Source organism: Cydia fagiglandana, chromosome Z (genome assembly GCF_963556715.1).
Source record: "Cydia fagiglandana chromosome Z, ilCydFagi1.1, whole genome shotgun sequence".
In the NCBI taxonomy this organism is placed as follows: domain Eukaryota; kingdom Metazoa; phylum Arthropoda; class Insecta; order Lepidoptera; family Tortricidae; genus Cydia; species Cydia fagiglandana.
The window spans coordinates 28200155-28221835 of NC_085959.1; the positions used below are offsets into that span (position 1 = coordinate 28200155).

At 40.0% G+C, this 21681-nt stretch overlaps 2 protein-coding genes across 2 annotated transcripts in view; both read left to right on the forward strand.

Moving 5' to 3' along the window:
• LOC134679425 (uncharacterized) overlaps window positions 1–21681 on the forward strand; it is a 105742-nt gene that overhangs the window by 39311 nt on the left and 44750 nt on the right. The window lies entirely within an intron of this gene.
• Window positions 5571–21681, forward strand: part of LOC134679420 (serine/threonine-protein phosphatase 2A regulatory subunit B'' subunit beta-like) — an 82852-nt gene continuing 66741 nt past the window's right edge. The window contains exon 1 of the mRNA XM_063538319.1: window positions 5571–6869. Coding sequence (XP_063394389.1) covers window positions 5991–6869 — 879 coding nt within the window. The 5' untranslated portion in view covers window positions 5571–5990. The remainder of the gene's footprint in view (window positions 6870–21681) is intronic.

Consider the following 21681-nt stretch of genomic DNA (forward strand, 5'->3'; position numbering starts at 1 on the left):
ATTATACAATTAATTCGAACATACATTCTATTTCTTGGTACATATATACCTAGTTGGATTTAACTTGTGCAAACAGAGAGCTCTAAGGCCTCAAAACCGTCAATTTATTACATAGGTAGGTACCTAACCATCTTCGAATACTTAAATATGGTTTGCGATTTAAAAAAGGGTAGGTACCTACTTGGTATTTTTTTTTTATAGGTCTAACTATACTGGGTCAAGCAAATCTTGTCAGTAGCAAACGGCGGCAAATTTGAAAAATCGCGGGTTAGCAACACTGTGTTCGAATAATTCGAAAATCGCGTGTCATCTGTGCTTTATCTGTGGAATGTGGATCGCGAATGACAGCCATCATCTTTGTTTATATTTTGTTTACATTCTGAATCGATTCTATTTCAAGAGATATTTCTGCTGTGTCACCATTAAATACCAATATATTAAATAAGATTGTACTTAATCAAAGCTAAGATGCCTACAATGCCTACGGTGGCAACTGAGAAATCTAATAAAATATTAAAATCCAGTAGTAGGACATCTACCTGCTGAAGCAATGATTTTATTCATACATTCTTGTTTAACGACATAGTCCACTTCTAATTTTATTTTGAGATCTTCAAATTAGTTAATCATTTTTATCAACATCACACACCGCTTTTAAATTGTCCGTCCATACCTATTAATAACAATTTCAATCATTTTCAATAGAGAATCCGCGAGTGACAATTAGAATTGACGGGCGCGCTCAGCGGAAAAAAAGTTTAGGTTCGATGTACATTGTACATTGCTGCTTTTCTTAGCGCAATACTACTCTTTGAGTGTTGCCCTACTTTAGTTTGCTTTACATTGCTACTGACAAGATTTGCTTGACGCACTATATATATAGCTAGTGAGGGTCTGTGCGGTTCTACCCTGTACGGCTAGCACAATTATACTGTATGCAATATTATTTGCGTTATTTGACACATTGTGACTGACGTATATAGAGATGTAACTAACCCAAATCGACTGTCACAGCAAGCGATTACGATTGGATGGCACGTAGACTGAGGTATCGAAGTGTGACGTATAATGAATTTTTATTTGAGATTTAAATAAAGCTAGAATTATATGGTTTTCCCGCAAGGTAAATGCATTTAATACACCGACCGAGTAGGTCGCACCCATCGTCAAAATCTGAACTAACTGGGGATCTATTTTAAAGTTTATTTATGTTATTTCTGTGTCAAATTTGTTGTCTGTTAGGTGACGATAAATATATCCATATTGACAGTTAATTATCCACCTTTTCCTTACTTTTATTAAAAGAAAAATGAAAAATTCATATCGATTTACTTAGACTACTACCGATTCATAACGGTGGTGTCCGGCCAAACCCTAAAATTAAAAAAAAAGACGTAGAACGTAAACGTTCGCAGTGCATTTGTTTTCCTTTGTGATTTCGATGTGCAAGACATTTTACGTTGTATTGCTGTTGTGAGTGACAGATGTCAAATAACGCAAATAATATTGCATACAGTATAGGCTAGCACGAATTGATTTTGTTAGAAGATTGTAGATAGAAATCAATAACGTTGGGATTCTTGGGAATCCCCTACGGACACTTGAATTTTTTTACATACCTACTTACGTATAAAAATGCCATGTTACACATAAGCGTGTTTGCCTTTGCACGCGCACGACTTAGAAGAAGTAGAATAACACTCCACTTGTGTAGATTTGGAAATAAAATATTGAAGTGTCGTGTTCCGCGCGACTCGGGCTGCTGACCGCATGGTCCTGCGGGCAGATAAGAGGAAGAAGAAGGGGAGCGTGTAAATAAATACACGGCGCGTGCTATTTGTGGCGCCGACGCGCGTGCGCGCCGCGCCGGCCGGCCGACACCCGCGCCGCGCGCCCCGACCCACACGTCACAGCCACACTTGTAACTAAACTCCATCATGATGACAAACACTCCATGCTAACAATATATCCTTACCTTTATATCCCTACGCAAAATAACACATGGGTACAGTTTTATTGAATAACTTTGGCATTATTTTTTCAAATTCAACATTGGGCGTGCTACTTAAAGGACGCACTGGAGAGTGGAGCATTTAACTAAGTACACTCCACTATTTATAATATACTATGTAGGTATTTAATTTACTTATATTTTGTTTTTAATACTAATGTATACCGTCAAGTCCACTGTCGCCGTGGCCGAAATCCTCTTGGATTCGATTATCATCATACATATTTGTAGAAAACAGTACTCTTGTAGTAAAGTAATTTAATGGCCGTTATTCAGGTCAAAATCATGGATGACTACATGTACTACTTTATGTACCAGTAGATTCCGAGTAAACACTTAAAATAGCGTTTGCGTACTACTTTAACGTCTGTACCCAAGACGCTTTGTTTTAATCTAAGAATACATACATAGAAGGGGAAAAAGAATATAAATAACAGCGTCTCCTTAATTTGAAGTGTTTGAAAATGATTATGATTGATGAAATTTGTCGTGAATTGGAACAAGTATAAATTTAAAAAAATTGGAAAAGTAAAAAGCACTAGTTCGAGATAACCAACTTTCCGCACGCTAAACAGCTACGTAAAGTAGCACTTTTTGAGCAACTGTATTAAAAATATTATTTACAGTACATATGGTACTACTTTACCGCACTAGTGCGATAATTAGCACATTACGTAAGTATTGCGAAAATTTTAATTGCCATATGTACTGTAAAACGTTGTACGATAATGTCGATAATACTCACATACGAATAGGTAATTCGCAACTTGTGTCGATTTAAAATACTCCCTTTGATCGTGTTTTAATTTATCACCACTCGTTGGGAATATCCTATTTTTCGCACGTGTTTCTTAATGTACTATTTTGTATAAAAAGTTAAAACGATTATGTCATAAATGAAATCGTCGTCCCTAATTTATACGAATGTGACACCAAACTTGACAGTAGCTACAGGTAAGTATTTATGTAGAAATAGAGAGCTAACTGGATCGCCGAAACCGAATTTGCGCCCTTTCTTTTAGGTGGGAAGGGTAGGCAAGTGAATCTCTTGGCTAGGGAGGAAAAACAAACTAATATCTCTAATCTCTGATCAGCTAAGTATACCTGCAATAATATGTTACACGTCGAAGGCCGCAAAAATATCTGACACGATCTTATTTGTAGAGCTATAAGAGCGTGTCATATATTTTTGCGACCGTCGAAGAGTAACATATTATTGCAGGTACTGTACCTATAAGCCAAATAACAAATCGTGCCAGCGGATTTGATAGCCCAACAGTGTAAGTGTTATTTATACGTCATAATTTCATAGAAGTTTGACGTTTAAAATGACACTTGTACTGCGTGGCCTATCAAAATCGCTGCAGACTTTTTACGGTCTAACTAAGTCTAATAATTTTCCCTCTTATTCACAAACGCGCTATAAACCGCAACTAACTAATAATCTTTTGCCTTTATCTGTCATTTTGACTTATGTACTTGTAAGAAAGGGAGAAAACATAATTCAACTTAGTCCCGTATTTTTTTATAAATAAGGAGGTTTAACTTTAATTATACATATAAGTAGAAGGTACCTATAAAGTTTTTGGTGGCTCTAGCCACTCCAATAATAGTAGAAATAGGATCATAAATATCGCGGAGGAATTGACAAATTAACTACATTTTTTTATTTAAAGAGAAAATCAGGTTAAGGAATAATACCTATATAAAGACTAACTTTATTCTAATGTAGCACATTGTTGACAATTACATTAAATTTATTTTACTTAGGTAATTATTTTGAAACATTTGGATTATATTGACATTTTTGATTTATAGCGTGAAAATCACCAAATATCATCAAGTGGGAGGGGGATCTTAATTAGGCCAAATTATTCCAAATATGATTACTGGATGAACCCTAAGTTAGTAGACGAACCCAAGGTAGTAAGCTCTTACAATACATAATTATTTCGATGACGACTTTATATTGCTATTCTATCGTCCGCTCCCGGTCATTATGTTATTAACTCTGAATAAAATTAAAATCATAAGTTAATCGTACAGTAAGTGCTCCGACGTACCGTAAACTGGGGTTCTTTGATTCGTGGGGTAACGTTGATCATCGTTTTATATACTACCAATAAGGAATTCGTTTCTGGATTCATTTGCTTCAGCATGCCAATCACACCATAGTTCGCGTTGTAAAATCAACTCCCTATTCCTCAAAAATCATTTTTTCCCCGCGAATCAAAGTAACCCCATTTTACGGTTTGTACCCAGGTAGCCAACGTCGCCATAGTAGTTGTACTTATTTAGAAAGGCGAATATTTATGTTAGGGCAGAGGAAACTCCTGACTTCGGTCAAACTCGGCTCCGTTCGGCTCAGCATTGCTCCGAGCAATTATTAGGATTGGCACCACTTGACTTCCTTTTGCGTGCACGACCACAGATAAGATAATCACCTGATTTTTGACACCCCTAAATAGCTGAAAGAGATAGTGCCATATATTAGAAAGGGATAGCATGATTCGACCCTGAATTGCTGTCAAACTTCGTTTTTGTAGGAAGTTTCCTTTCTGTACGGTAGTACTATTAATTAGTCTGTGGTAAGGGCACCGACTACATAAAGTCTCGCAGGTTTGCGCGGTGTAATGGGAATGTCAAAGTAACGCTATTTAAAGCGTTTTGCCAGACCCTTTACACGTGCAGCCTGTGGACAAATTATACTAAAAGAGCCCTCAATGCCCTGCGCGTCCAGTACAACAATGGGTTCAGGATGCTGTTGGGACTGCCTCGTTTTTGCAGCGCGTCCGGAATGTTCGCGGAGGCGCACACTGACAGCTTCGGTGCGATAATACGCAACAGAACTGCCTCTCTGATGCGTCGCGTGCGTGACAGTTCCAACAGCCTCTTGCGCCTATAGTCTGTTTTTTTTAGCATTAGAAAGAACTTCGCAGAAGTAAGCTTATGGTTCCAAATCGGGCACTTTTAGCGGTAATAATTTCAAGTAAATTATATGTATTGACCATGCTACATTAGATAATTCAATAATTATTAACAATTAAAGAGCCTGATAAAAACTGCACGCTTGCTTCTGCGGAGTTCTTTCTAATGCTAAAAAAAACGAACTATAGTGTTAGAGTCACCTGCTTGCGCCTTCTGGAAACACTGGGACGATGTACATATGGGCTCCAGAGGCTTAGTATATAAGTTGTTATAATTTATTAATTTTGTTATAATTTTGTATAGGTTTAAGTACTAACATAATATTAAGGGAATGTATACTAACACTATGGACATGGTCTGAATTAAATAAATTGATTGATTGATTGATTGATTGATAAAGTACATGTGTATAGGTACCTAGTATTTTTATGTTGCGTAAGTTGCGCTGTAAGTCGTACAATATTTTTGTCCTGAATGGGATAATTTCATTGATTCGGAATAAACTCTTTGTGAACTAGGAAATAGGTATTCTTGTATCTTCCAGTTGTAAATCAGTATGTTACCTTTGTCTTTATCCAGCTATTAGACATTGTTGAGGTGGTAATGGCATATTATTGCACGTGAGTCGGGATTAGATGAGTACTCGTGTAGAGTATGGAGGAATCGGGAGGGAGAGGAGCAGCGGTGCGGAGCGACGGCGCGCGGGCGGGGTCCTGTCGGCGCCGCGCCGCGCGCCGCCCGGCCCGCAGTCCGCGCGAGCAGCCGCCGTCGGCCCGTCGTCTGCCGCCGCAGCCCGAGCCGCATCGTGACACACGCGATCCGAACCTTTGTTTATTGTCAAACGCGCGCTCGAGCTACAGCTGTTCCTAACATTACCTAGTTACGTCAACCTATGAACTTCTTTCGGAGCGACATTGTAAGGTGATTTGAGTTAGCAGTGCAAAGGGATCTGTGTTTCCAGACGTGTATTTACGGTGTGTAGATGGGGCGCTCGGCAGGCCCCTGAAGCGGTCGGTGCGGTGCGCGCGCCTCGGCGGCGAGCGGCTCGACCATGGCGGCTACGGCCCGCCGCGAAATCGACACCGGGGAGGAGGATATCGCAGCTATCGCAAAACAGATTTCAGACCACGCCGAGGCCATATACCAAACCTGGAAAGCGCGAGGTCTCGCGCCCACTGAAATATTGTCATGCAGGCCCACGCCTGGACTTAAGCTTACAGATAGCATTAGAACTAAGCCTAGAACTGAACCTAAACCTGAAATCAAGCAGCGGCCCGAACTTAGACGTGACCGGCCAGAGGCGACTAGACCTGACGGTCGGAGAGAGCAGCGGCCGGATCCCTATATTGAACAGAGATCTGAACCGGAGGATGAGACCATAGAAGTAACCTTACCTCCGGACTTGGTGCCGGAACGTAACGGGACCTGCGGTGTGGGTGCTGGCGCCCGGCGTGCTGACCCGGCCGCCATGCGACTGGAGGTGGCGCGCGAGGAAGAGCGTTTGCTGCGCGCTTTACGCACCGGCGGCGTCGTGGCGGAGCGCTCGGCTGAGCGGCCTGACGTGGTGCCACCCGTGTCCCTGGTTGACTATGCGAAAAGTCGCTACCAGGACCGTCTAGAGACCGGCGCCCGCAAGCCGGCGGCCGGGGCGAGCGGCGAGCGGCGCGCGTCGCTGGGCTCGCACGTGACCGAGGCGCGCTCGAAGTTTGAAGCACGAGCGCGGCGCGCGTCGAGCGCCGGTGCTGGCGAGCCGGCCTCGGCTGCAGGAGGCGCGACGCCCGTGCGCCCCTTCCTGACGCGAGGCTCTGTGGCCGAACGAGTGCTTATGTTTGAACGCTGTCCCAGCGAAGCCACCTTAGAATTAGCCAAGAGAAAATCACCGGCAGCTACTACATGGCGAGGACCCCACGATGTCATCAACAGAGCACAGGTAGGATGACATTCCTTACTACTTTTTACCTTGATTACAAGTAACGAGTACAGAAACAAGACAAGCAAACAGGTATAATTCTGAATAGGCGCAAATACGAACAAACATCATCACTAAATCTCAGCCACACCTTTGACAAAAAAAAGGAACTGTTGATTCATTACAATGTTGTCTGCAATATCTGTACACATTACGTGTAACAAGGATAATTCTATATCGTGTATAGCGAATTGTTTACTGCCAATGCGACCAATAGACTGATACCTACCTATTTCACCAGTTGTTCTACACAACAACATTCTATATTCTATACCAATACTAATTTAATCTATACCAATTTAAATTCTAACTACAAATTATAGTTTCTACTATACCTCGTCGCTTGTACTTTCTACTGTAAAGCTGCCGGAAAGATTTCAGTACTGCGAGATAGGTATTTCACGAGGAAAAAATTGTGACACTTCTTAAATTATTGTACATACCTATATACATATGAACTTAAATTTTCATTTCTTTCTTCTTCATCTCGGTCGTATACTCTTGTCAGAGTAGGTAGTCGTAGTCATTGAGGTGGTCGTACGGTCGTTGTATTTCGATACTACTCGACAAAAAGGAGAAGTTTTCGAGAATCAGTCCAACATTTTTGAATCTTAATAGTTACATCTGTATAGTTCCTAGTTATCTACTTATATACCGTAGGTACCTTAAAGTGACATTCCATTTCCAACTGCACCTGCATTACTGTTCATTTTACTATGGAAACGCGTCGCTGTCATTGTCAATTTCCATAGTAAAATGAACAGTATTGCAGCTGCAGTTGGAAATGGAATGTCACTCTTATGTAGGACTGATCAGCTACGGTAAGCTGATTAAGCGCCACTTGCATCATTCCACTAACCCGGGGTTAACCGGTAAAACCTGGAGTTACCATGGTTACCAGTACAATATGAAACTGGGTTAACGGTTTAATCGGTTAACCCCGGGTTAGTAGGGTCACCACCCTACCCGAGTGGCCCTAAGTATCATTGTTAATACCACAGTATCATACAAAACTTTCGTAATACTTATAAGCGGAATGTATATAGGTGTTTACCTACCTAATTAGTTTTAGGTGTGCTAATTATAAAAATATTATACTTTTAGAGTAATGAGAAATAGGGCCGGACTCTTCCGGCCGACTCAAAATTCCATGTTAAAAAAAAAGTGTTTACCTACATAAATTGGCGGAATAGAATAGTCTATTCCGCCTAGGTTAGGTGCATATCCATGAAATGGGGCCAAGCAAGATAACTACCCACCATAAAAATACTGCCAATAGCAAAAAAGCTGTTTGATGAAATGATGTAGTTCGGCAAGTAACTAGAGTTCGACCAAGATGAGTCTGCAACGATTGTGATAGGATAGCACAAGCAGTGCAAGTGTATACGTCATAATTTCATAAAAGTTTGACGTTTTAAATAACACTTGCACTGCGTGTACTATCAAAATCGCTGCAGACTTATCTTGGTCTAACTCTATCCTGTTTTCGACGGAGAGGCGATAACGATAACTATTGTTGGAGGTGTCTTTGTTCAAGTAGTTTGCTGACAATTTATTTGAACTTGAAGGACATGAACTATAGTTCGTTTTTTTTAGCATTATTAAGAACTTGCAAGAAGATAAGCGATCTTGACATGTCTTTTAATTGAAAAACGCTTTATAAAAATCAGTAACTATTACTTATGAAAGCAGAAGAATATAAATGATGGTATTAGATTCATAATTGTTACGTATTTGCCGTAACTTATTTTTAAAATGTGTTTTTCAATTAAAAGTCACATCAAGATTGTTTACCTTATTTCTAATGCTAAAAAAAATACGAACTATAGTGTGAAGATAGGAATACACCACCACCACCACGTTCGTGTGATGCGAAGGATGTGTGGTAAAACCCGATAAGTCGTGCAAATGGGTTTTTGAAATTAGAACTATAATTATGTGACGTTCGTAGCGTTCTTATTCAACTGACCTACTGCCGTATTCGAACTTCAAGATATTCACAAGAGACGACACGTACTAGATCCATTCTAGATACGTTATAGTTTAGATATCAACTAGTTCTCTTTTGCAGCGCAATTCGGGCAACCAATGTCACTTTTACGTTAGATATACTAAAGATATCTATTAGATGTGAATTAGATCTCTAAATCCCTAATGTTACCTAATGTAATATCTGTTCTTTTTCTGTATTCTTTTTCATTATGTGGTGCACAATAAAGAATATATTAAAAACTGAAATAAATGTCATATACTAAGAAAAAGTGACCAAGGCCTCCAGTGCCCCAGGCTGGAATCGAACCAGTAGTAGTAGTGTTTCTACTTGATAAAAACAAATTAAAATATTTCCTGGAAATAATTTAATTTGTTCAAATACTTCATTGTAAAGAATATATTATTATTATTATTTGTTTGTCTCTTACAAATTCTCGGGACCATGGGGTCCCGGGCATTTGGAAGGCGTGCGTGGGGCCGAAGCCAACACGTAGAGGCCCCTTGTAATAAGACAATTTACTCTAAATGTAATGTGACACCAACCGATGATTATCCCTGTTTGAACTATATTAGAGCACCCAAGGACAAGCCCCGGTTGGTGTAGGACTATTGTAAGAAAAAGATACAAAAAGAAACCGGGCTATTTGGTTGAGTTGCTAGTGGATTAGTAACCGGGACTATGGAGGAGACTATGGCACCTGCCCTGCTCATATGTTAAAAGAACATGAAAAAATGGGCCAGGTGGTGACTCGCCAACTCACAATATGGGTCCCCAAAACGGCCGCTCGCACGGAGCGACAAGGGGACAACATCACGTGAGCGGCTCAGGGCGTGGAGAGGTGTGCACCGCTTTCTACCCAGTGGCTGCAAGCAGCCACTGTGCCAACTCGCGTCTTAGGCATGTTTCACTTCCGCCCTGCGAGCATATAGCTCTGACACCCCACTCTGGACGGCCGGTTAAGGCAAGCCAGAGGTGAGAGTCCTGCGGCCCCTGCTCAGTGTTCACTCCAGCCGGCCAATGAAGGCAAGCTGGAGAGAGGGGCCTGACCGACTCTCAGGGGTATGGGACCCAAGGGACGTCACTTCTTATTATTATTATTGTTTGTATCTCCTTTCTGGATTTCACGGGCCTATAAATCCCGGTCTTTTGATAGGCTTGCGTGGGGATACAGATCCAACACGTAGAGGCCGTTTGGAGAGCTTTAATGTCATGTAGAACGCCTGCTGGAACCCGTTCACAGGCGCAACAATAGACACCCATGAACGGGTCACAGCAGGCATTGGGACTATTGTAGAAAAAGTGAACAGCGTTCCGGTCTATAGATTGCAGTTTGGGTGGACAATGAAACTGGGCTATTGCAAAGAGGTCCGGACACCTGCCATAACAATGTTAACACCGTCATCAAGGCAGGTGGTGACTCGCCGCTGACTAGATGGGCCCCTGAAACTGCCGTCGTAAAGACGACCAGGAGCAACATCGATGTGAGCGGCTCAGGGGTGTCGAGAGGTGTGCGCCGCTTTCTACCCAGTGGCTGTTACCAGCCACTGTGCCAACTCGCGTCTTATGCATCTTTCACTTCCACCCCTGGAGCATATAGCTCTAGCGACTCCTCTCTGGACGGCCAATGAAGGCAAGCCAGAGCTGAGAGTCCTGCGGGTCCCCTTGGGGTCCACTCCGACCGACGAAGACACGCCGGAGACGGAGACCCTGACCGACTCTCGGGAGCACTCGGGTCCGTGGGGTCGTTACTCCCCAACAGCTCGCCACAAGCTGCCCTGCGGGCTTATTATTATTATTATTAAATCATATCCTGTGGAAATCGTTCAAGAGTATCTCCAGAATCGCGTACATGTCAAATTTAACAGGTTAGATCTTAAACATATCGTTATCGTATCTTGGTGAAGTCTAAAAGATATCTAATAGATATCTATTTCATAATTCGAATCGGGCCCATAATATCTAAAATTCTAGATTTATCGGGTTTCACCGCCCATACCTCGTATGTAACGTGTAGACCTGTAGACACGTGCAGACCTGCGATCGGAGGGCTTACCGCGACCGCGAACACCGAAATTCGCAAAAGCTTATTAATTAGGTATATTTAAGTATATATGTACAATGTTCATAGCTTATATCTCGTTATTTTGTATACCGGGTGTGGCCTGTAACACGAGCAAATAATTAAAACATAGATTGTACTCCGCAAATGGTGACACTTTTGTTCAACAACTTTTAAAAATTATGAAGTATAAAGACTATATTTTTCATACATAATAAGTATTATCTTCAATGGACGCCATCGCCACGCCATATCATTGTGATTGACGTTGCTTGTCACGCCTTAAACATAACAGAATTCGCAATACATTGCGTGTTAGAATAAACTTTAATCTGTATTAAAAATCAAACCACAAGTTATTTTAAAAAGTCGCTGAACAAATGTTGGTCAATATGAGGAGTACAGCCTACAGTTAAATTTTTTGCTTATATTACAGGACACACCCGGTATACAATATTTAATACGAGTCCCTGAATTTAAGGTACATGTTCAATATAGCAGCATTCGACATAAATGTTAGTATCCTTCGCTTTGACATATCTAAGTGGTAGGTAATAGATATGAATATATTGTGGTCGGGTGCATTTTTGTCAGATTGCCAATTTGGTGTTCGTTGAATCTAAGTGGAATGGATCGCGTTCTCGCGTTGCGAAAGTGAAATGCGCACCGCCTCTACCATTCTTTGATGGATGACATCACATACTGCAGCAGCATGATTCCTCTAAACTAATATTTTTGCATTCAGCGCCTACTAACATCTAAGTCCCACATTGCACTGCAAGTATAATTTTAATTAGTACCTAGTGCTTACCTATGAAGTGGAACATGACTTCTCTCAACTTTAATCTGCATTTATTACAGCCATTACAGGTATTGATTGGCACGTCTCCTGCCAAAGATTTCTTAAAACAGAGGATTTGATCATGATCACTATTTGTGATAGCGAATTCTCGTCAGGAAATGGGCAATACCGATGTAGGCGAATGTTTGGGTGTTGGGACCACATCAACAGCATAGTCTCTAAAGTTACTTGGGCAATACCGAAAGTTCCTATAACGAGCAGGCGCACACTCGCGGGAGCCATTGTCGGTAAACGTAATGGCTCCTCTACGATGGGCAAACGCCGGCCACTCCAAGGGACGCATTTATGCGTTAGAGGAAGCAAGTGATATTGCTATCTCATTCTACCGCATGGCTGCGTCCCTTGGAGTGGCCGGCGCTGGCCCATCGTGTAGAGGAGCCATAACGTATCTCCTTTGCACGCGTCCGCGCCAGGTAGCGTTGCACATATTACGAGGACTATTCGTGCTACGTGCACCCACTCCAGCTAGCAGACTTATGGTAACATTCCATTTCTAACCGCAGCTGCATTACTGTCAATTTTACTATGGAAATTGACAATGACAGCGACGCGCTCAGTACCGGTAGTGCAGCTGCGGTTAGAAATGGAATGTTACCATTATTGTTTGAAAATCTAACTGTAACAATTTTTTGAGGTACAATTTAATTGGGTGTGATGTGTATTTTAGGAATGCTGGAAAATTGTATGTCGAGCTTTTCTAAAATACATGATTTGAGACATTATTCGTACTAAAGTCGGACCGAGAAAAGTCTGCAGCGGATTTGATTCAGTGTAAGTGTTATTTTATACGTCATAATTTCATAAAAGTTTGACGTTTAAAATACGTACTTAGTGCTTGAGGAAAAATAGGCCGTGTACTTTTCAATTTACCATAAGTTGTATGCATTGTCAGAAATAGATAAGAGGAAAATGAGGGCTACTGCTTTTTGTATGAAAAGGCGATTTTTCACGGGTACTCCGCTTTCGTCTTAAGTAATGAATTATAAAAGAAAATGTAACATATCTACTAAAGTTTTTGAGATTTACAGGCCTATTCGGATTTCGAAATAATCACAAGATCTTGAGACGATATAGAGATCAACTAGATCTACATTAGATATTGACTAGATGTGACTTGGATATCTACTTAAGTCATAACTTGTCGAAATCGTTTAAGAGGACCTCCAGAATCGCGGAAACGTCAAATTTGACATATCTATCTTACAAATATCTTTAAATTATCCATATCGTAACTTGTTGAAGTCTAGTAGAAATCTAATTCATTTTCCGAATCGAGCCGTACTATACATATGAACTTTCAGTATGACCTACTAAGAAACTTGGGGATTTGTTTTATATGTCGATAACGAGTAACATAAACATAGAGCAACGTCCTCTCAGAGTAGGTACCCAGGGTTGCGTGGCTCCGGCTCCTACAACAGTTCCGAAAAGTATTAACACATTCACTGCCCCCAACGCACATGTGCGTTCACCTTCATACAAGTTTGTTCCTAGGCCACGCCCCCTGGCAGTGAATGCGTTAACAAAAAAGTATAAGAGAAAGAAAGATAGTTAAAACAATTGGTCATGATTTTTGTACTTATACCAAGGGTTGTCACGAAAATTTTTCTCATGCCAGTGGGTCGCAACCTGAAAAAGTTTGAAATACCTACACTGGCGTTAAGGTCGACGGGCTCTCCTGAGCTTCTGACACAGGTTTCAAAACTCATCGCCGAATCGTGTAATATGTATGTCAAGAGTCAAAGGGATATTGACTTTTCAACATTTAAAGATATGTTTAGTTGGTATAAATAGTTTACTCGCGATGCCGTAAGAAGGTACTTATGTTTAAATATTCCGACCCGATGACGACTGAGTGAACTTCAGTGGAATTGAATCCACGAGGTGTACACTAAACCACGGTCGCCGTGCGGTTGCGGTTTTCCAGCCAATTTGTGATTAAACGGTTACAAACTTAAGTGGAACTGTACAAAACATTTTTTATTTTACACTACGATGCCTCTGGTCTGGGCGCATGCAGCACCAAAATTATGTAAATACTAGGTTTTCGGTAGATACTAAGAGGTACCGATTAAAGATAATTTATTTAGAAACGTAGTTTAGTTAGCATTCAATTTAGTTCGCATTTAAAATGTGGATTAGGGCTCGGAGTCGTTTATGTACCAAGGACGTAAGAAACATAATACTCAAAAACCTTAAACATCTCAAAGACCTTAGAAGTCCTATACGCTACGCGTCGTTCAATACGCAGTATTGATCCACTGTATTTTTTATCATCCAAAATTAGCAGTGTGATTGAATATTAAAATCAATATATTAAATTTTGCCGTATAAGCATAGCTTTATTCATGGATAGAGATTGTTAACCTCCGGCGCTTATACGCTCGGCTACGGGATTCAGAAAAAAGTGTGTTCCAAATTTAAACCGTTCGGGATGGCGGGAATAGCTTGGCTAACGCCCAGCGCCCGATCAGCGCTGACGGACAACTGCTGCAATCGAATAGACGAATTATAATCCACTGACCCTGTTTGTCAGCCCTCTCAAATTGAAGTATAATGTATGTAAGTAAGATAAAGGATTCCAGGAATGTTTAGGTTTTGTCTAGACTTTTGGCCTACTTAGTGTCGACCTTAAGGTTGCACGGCGATAGGTGTTAGGTATATTAGACATAATAGTTACTCGTACCTGTCCCCAAGTCAAGTGGAATCGAACGATAGTTTCATCATAGTGATCCGGAAGTTTCATTATTTAAAACGGCTAACTGTCGGTCAACATCCATATCGTGACCGAAATCATTCGTATCGCTATTTCTAATTGGGTTTTTGATCTTATGCAATAGATCCGGCGAAATGAAATTGAACTACACTATCTATACGTGTGCTGTACAAGCTTCTATGCAGCGAAAGCTCGTCTGACAGCGAAGTTTAATTTGATTAATATTAATGCAATGAAAAATGTTTCTGAGAAAAGTAACCCTTCCAAGGTAAAACAAATCAAGAAAGTGAACCTTTACAGGGGCTGTTACTACCAAAGCGATATCTGAGTAATGAAGGTTGGATAGTGGTAAAACTGGCCAGGAGCAAGGTCGACGAGCCGCTCGCATGTCAGCACGCAACCCGCGCCGCCGGAAACAATAACCTGCTGACTGTTGCTCTCGCGTCTTACTAATACTCGTACCATACCACCACCACTGCGACTAACATTATATGTACTTCATTTGGGGACGAGGCGTCTCTTTATATTTTCAAGTTTTATGGCAAAAATAAGGTTGATATTTTATTCGTTAGCTAACTTAAAACTTTGTTATTGCATGTCGCTCTCGTCTCGTTGCGGGTACTAAAATTACGACAGTACATTGGTGTTGTCTTGCATATTAGGTACTCTTAACTCAGGCATTTTCTTTTCTTATATCTTAATGTCAATCGGAGTAAAAGAGATTGGTAGGGACTTTGCTATAATTAATTCTTTAAAGTCTCCGACAGTCTGAATTCGCATGCGTGATGGCGACCGTGATACAAAGGGCTAAAACGGTTGAAACACACCATAAGTTCCACTACCCTCTTTGAAGACGGTTGACCTTTCTGTGTTAAGTACCTGCCTAAATACTTAAATAGGAATATAAAGACAAACTCTTTGAGAAATTGACAATTTGTCGCGTTGTATTTGCAGTGGCAACGTATACCTACCTCTAAATGTCTGCTCTATCTAAGTATTGTCAAAATGTTTGTTTAATGCGTTAAGCACCCGTTATTATAAAAGATTTGACTGCTTTTACATCAACTTTCACTTTCTCACGACAACATGAATTTGCAAACGTGTGAGAAGTGTGTTCTGAACTGGTCGGATATGATCTTGAATTTTGTTGCATTACATAATTAAGTATTACGACTACTCCCATCAACATAATTATTTCTGTAATAATTTGTCGAATATCATATCAGTAGGTAAATACGTAACAGTTCGTTGGACATCATATATTATGTTATGTACTACACCTTCATACCGTACCGTAATTTATCGCGATATTTAGGTTTGAACATTGGTTCTAACCAAGTTACAGTAGGTACGTTGCGAAATTGTTTAGCCACTTGAAACCATCAGGATATACCTAACCATTGTGAGGGTGTAAAATAACGTTATGAAACTGTTTATCGCGTGGCATGGTTTTATTAAGTAGATAAGTCCCGAGATACATTATATGTGGCTAGGCTCTATTTGCGGCAGAGTTTTCTCATTTTATTTACGTAGCCAATTTGATATCATTAGAAGCTGCTAATGACGGCAAGCATTCGTGACGCAGTAATAAACAAGTGCGGAGCGAAACCGTCGCAAAGACCAACTTATTCCTCAAGGACGTGATAACACTCGTTTGACTTCCAAATGTAGGTAAATGGTATGCCTTGACGAGGTACTCTCTGAAGCATTTATTTACCTAAAGCATAACTCTATAACCGACATAATCCTCCTTGTCATGACTAAGACAAATTTGGACATTTTATTTAAATTTGGTAATCTTTGAGTATTTTTACTCAGATTACTCAGTATCACGAGCTCTTTAGACCTCCGACTTTAGATTTCGACCCAAACAGACTTTCCGCCGACCTTTCATTCCTTTACCGCCATACAAAGTTTATGAAAAATGGCAACGGAATGAAAATTAAAGTATTGGGATAGGTATTTACTTTTATCTCTGAGTAATAAAAAAGTGAAGTACGAGTAGGTATACAACGTTAAATAAAATGGCCTATTTACACATCCATGAGTACGAGTTTCTTCTTCTTCATACGAACACGAGTACGAGTTTAAGCAGCTATAAATATCCATAGGATCATCACTGATGCATGCTCTGAGACATTGTTTAGATTCAAATATTGGACAATCTCATTATTATGAAATGAATACTGTCTTAGTAGGTACGAGTAATACATTATACATTGCTACCTACTCTTGTAAAACCTATAATACCCTAATTAATAACTTTTCCAAAGTAGGTATTTCGATGAAAAAAAATCTTTATTAATTTTTATCACTATTAGAACTACATGAAAATATACTTAACTTACCTTATTACCTGTTAGTGTATAAGTGAAGTTGATGTAACACCCTTGGATTTGCAGGCATCCACATCCACAGCCTACGGTGATCGCTTACCATCACGCGAACCGTAGACCTGTTTGCCACTGATCTGGTATAAAGTTTATTAAGTTTCTTAAAAAGTATGTACCGTTTACTGCAAGGATGTTTTACCAAATAGCAATTATTGACACTCGTCTGTTTTTAGTACCTACCTAGAGTCAGGCCAAGCTAAGTTGGCAGCGATTTTGACAGCCCAAAGTGTAGACTGTGCAAGTGTTATTTAAACGTCAGAATTTCAAAGAATTTTGACGCTTAATATATCTTATATAACACTTGCACATTCTGGGCTATCAAAATCACTGCCAACTTAGCTTGGCCTAACTCTACCTACCTACCTTAGGAAGTGCCCATTTTTTTTGTTTAAAATTGATTTTGCGTTGAATAGAACTTATAATCAATTTGAAAGCGTATGGTTATTTAATATTTATCACGCGAGCGAGAGTGCCAAGCTACACGCCATCGCCTCGCCATCTTGTATAGAAGATATAATAAGCTTTGAAAATTATTGATTGACAATTGACTACCTTCAGTCTATTCTGAATCTGATGCGTTTTGAGATATAAAGTTGTTAGGTCGTTTCTTTATTTGTTAATACTTAAATAATAATGTTGAATTTACTATGGGATTAGGTCAATTTGTGTCCCCGTCAAATTTACATGTATCTAACGAATAATAAGTATAATAACAATATTAACATGATATTAAATCGATCTGAGTTCAATAAAGGAGGTTTTTTTTAAGCAGTACTTACAAGTACACCTACATAATTATCTAGGAACGAATATTCTTACCCAACCTTTGGGTCCCAAAGGTTGAAAACAGGACCCTATTACTAAGACTCCGCTGCCCGTCTGTTCGTCGGTCCGTCTGTCTGTCTGTCACCAGGCTGTATCTCATGAACCGTGATAGCTATATATTTCACAAACGATGTATTTCTGTTGCCGCTGTAACATGAAATACTAAAAACACTATACAGACAAACATACATACATATACTTAATAAATATTTAAGTGGGCCTCCCATACAACAAAAGTGATATTTTTTGCCGTTTTTTGCGTAATGGTACGGAACCCTTCGTGCGCGAGTCAGTCGTAAACACCATCGCAACATTAACACATAATAACACAAATGTGTGTATGTGTGTGTTTTGTACTGTCAGTACTGTCACCTATTTATGTCGGAGTTGAGTCGAATGCTAAACAATAATATGGCATTACATTATCCGGCCGCATTCCTTGCGAATGGTGCGTTCATTCATGCGACAACTCTCAATGCTAATATTGGAAAGCGTCAGGTAGTTAGGTACCTGCTCTCCATGTAAGTTAATATTATATGGGCACTGCGAAACTGTGCCAGAAACTGGACAATAGGAAATTATTATGTATGTAGATACCAAACTCGACTCAAATCAGGTATTCTCACTAAACTTCAAACTACAAGCGGGTTTGAAAACGGGGCGTTAGCGGCATTAATAATGCATGTTACGAGTATAGGTAGGTACAGCGTTTCCCAACTCAGATACCTATATTGTTTCTCGAGTTTAATAGATAATATAGATATGCAGGTACTTAGTTGTACAGAACACTTATGACGTCAACTAATATGTTCATCGCATAATAACACATACTTATTGCTTTTATTAATTCTCTGGTCCTTTGCGGTTTTGATTGATGATCCTTCCGACCGATTTTACCAAGGTGACCACTTCGACTCCTAGGTAGCTCGGATTAGGTCTTATATGAACAGCACGGCAGATCTACCTTCGCTCCGACTCTAGCGACACATGTTGTATAAATGCCACAACGGTACTGTGATATTAACAACGGAGAGTGCGGAGCGGCGGCGGCGGCGGCGACGGTGTCGAGTCGTGAGAGCCAGCTGATTGTGTATGCAGCTGGTGGCGGACGCGGCGTCGATTGACCGTGAAGCCCACGCCGAGGCTCATTCATGCGATGCGCGTGCGCCGCGCGCCGGCAAGGCGACATTCACGATAACCTCTATGAGATCCAGGTATCAGCCTGCGTGACGTTTTATAGAAATCGCTGCTTCGTCATCCTAAAAGATTGGAGCAGTTTAAGGCCGCAATTAGATTATAATAGAATGATTATATGGGATCTTATTTGACAATAGTCCTACAATTATGATTAGGGGCTGCCCATAAATTACGTCATCAATTTTTGACCACCCTGAAATCATCCAAAAAACGTGCTTCAAATGACCCCGTTTCCTCCTACGTCATGCTACCATCATCCGATGTCCAGACCCTCCCCCCCCCCTAATTTGAAATGACGTAATTTATGAATAGCCCCTTATATACGTCAAACTTGTTTTAATTGTTGTTATTACACCATCATATGTTCTTCATTCTTCATATCTTAATGAATAATATATGATCATATTTATATGATAGTCAAATTGTGGCCTAATATGTTCACCTACCTATAGTTAATAAGTTATGACGTAAAAGGTATAGAAGGTGACGGTAAAGATGACTAGTTATCGAATACGTTCGGTACGTGATGATTGTCTTTCTGCATTAACATTTTACACGCTTGAACCGAACAGGTAATAAGGAAAATCGAATTTGATTCTGCATGATGTGTTGCCGTCATACCCACAGAACTCGATAAGTACTAAAAGTAGACAGCTGCTAAGTTAAATAAAAATAATACATGAATCACCTTGACGTTACGTTTATTCTAATTATCAACCAATACAATCAAAAAGACATTTACTTACATAAAGATTATTAGCAAACATTCATCTTTATTTTCTAATTTCCCGCATGCACCATTCTACTAACCCGAGGTTAACCGGTTAAACCGTTAAGCCAGTGTCAAATTGTAGTGGTAACCATGGTAACTCCAGGTTCAACCAGTTAACCCCGGGTTAGTTTATGATGCAAGTGGCCCTTACATGTAAATATATTTTTTGAGCGTTGGCTTGTAAAGATGTTAGTGAACTGGACTGTACAGAAATATCAATGTGTGTGTGTGGATTTCGTATCTGTTGAATGTTCAAGGTACTTCAGAATAGAATCGTAAGGATATAATTTTCCTTATTTTCAACACTGTTGGTTTATCTTCAATCGTGATAATACGAGTACAAAATTAAAAGCAAATAGAATGATCGTAAATGAATGGTACCTAGTCCGGGTAGGTACTCGACCCTCCGCATAAGGTTCACTGCAGCAGCGTTGTGCAAGCGAGGCGACCTCGCGCCCACGCGGCCGCCGCCCCGCCCCCGCGCTTCTCTCCACTTGCATCATTGCTTCTGAAGGATAAATAACTTTGGTACAACGGCGTAGCGATCACCCTCACTAGTGTCACTACCTTCACAATTAAAGCCAATTTACATACGTCAAAATGCTTTCCGTTCTTCCGTTTAATGGATAGTGTCACCATTAGGAACTTAATGTAGTCGGCCTGATTCGAATTTTAAGATACGTCATAAATTTGCTAAAGTTCGAATCAGGCCGTGACCGTGACTCTTGCTCGCTTCACTGGTGATCGCGTCATGTTTTCCAGACAATACCGATAGCAAAAACGTTAAAATTATAGGTACAGGATCATCTTATAATTCCAGAGTGCATTTAAACAACATTATTTTAATTGGTATAATATGACATTGATTTAGCTACAGTGTTTTGCACCTTACTCCTTTATAATACGGCGAAAAATTAAAATAAACATATCTTTGACGTTGACGTCGTCTGTACCTACTCGTATATCTGTACAGAGATATGCCGTGGCAGCTAAATAAGTAAATAACCAGAAGAAATGGATAAATAATAAAAACTATTCTATCCTCGGCACTCTACCAACGACACCTTCAATATTATGTATTAGAGAGGAGTTTCTATAAGATCTGAGAATGGATATGATCTTCTAGCTATACTACAATGATGATTGGTCATATTATATATGTCACTGTATATTATTATTTACTTGTTTTTATTATGTAACTAATAAACTAAGACAGCAGTGTAAAAGATATTGAACGTTCAGTAAAATCTCTCGCATGTTTAATGATTGTTGAAACTATGAAAACAAGTATCTACAGGGAAAAATCGGAAAGCTATAAATTTTTAGAAATTAAACTTGGTCGGAACCCTCGGTGGGCGAGTCCGACTCGCACTTGGCCGGTTTATGTTTATACATATTATTGCCGAGTGATAACAACATCAAGTGGACGGGTGTGACTACTAGGAAAAATCCTCTTTCTTTATAGGTATACATATTATTAAAATATACATCAAAAATTAACTTCCTACTAGGTATTTTTTCATTATCTAATAAAACTATATTGAATTTTCGAATATTTACCGATTGAATCATTTGAATGTTCAAAGGCCGTTCACGTGGCTGCCCACTAATGCCATTACATTTATATCACTCTCACTACACCTTATAAAACGAAGTCCTCCGTCGCGTCTGTCTGTTTGTGTGTTTGTATGTGATCGCGCGATAAACTCAAAAACTTCTGAACGGATTTTCATGCGGTTTTCATCTATTTGTGTGATTCATGAGGAAGGTTAAGGTGTATAATTTGTTAACCCGTGCAAAGCCAGGGCGGGTCGCTAGTCTAATAATATACTAAAAAAAAAATTATACATTACAAAGTTGTAAATACTTAAATAACCCTTCGGGTGGCAGCACCTCAGGTTGAACGGTAGGAGAAATGGCGCGGCCATTTTTTTAAATATGCCTTTGCGTGGCGGA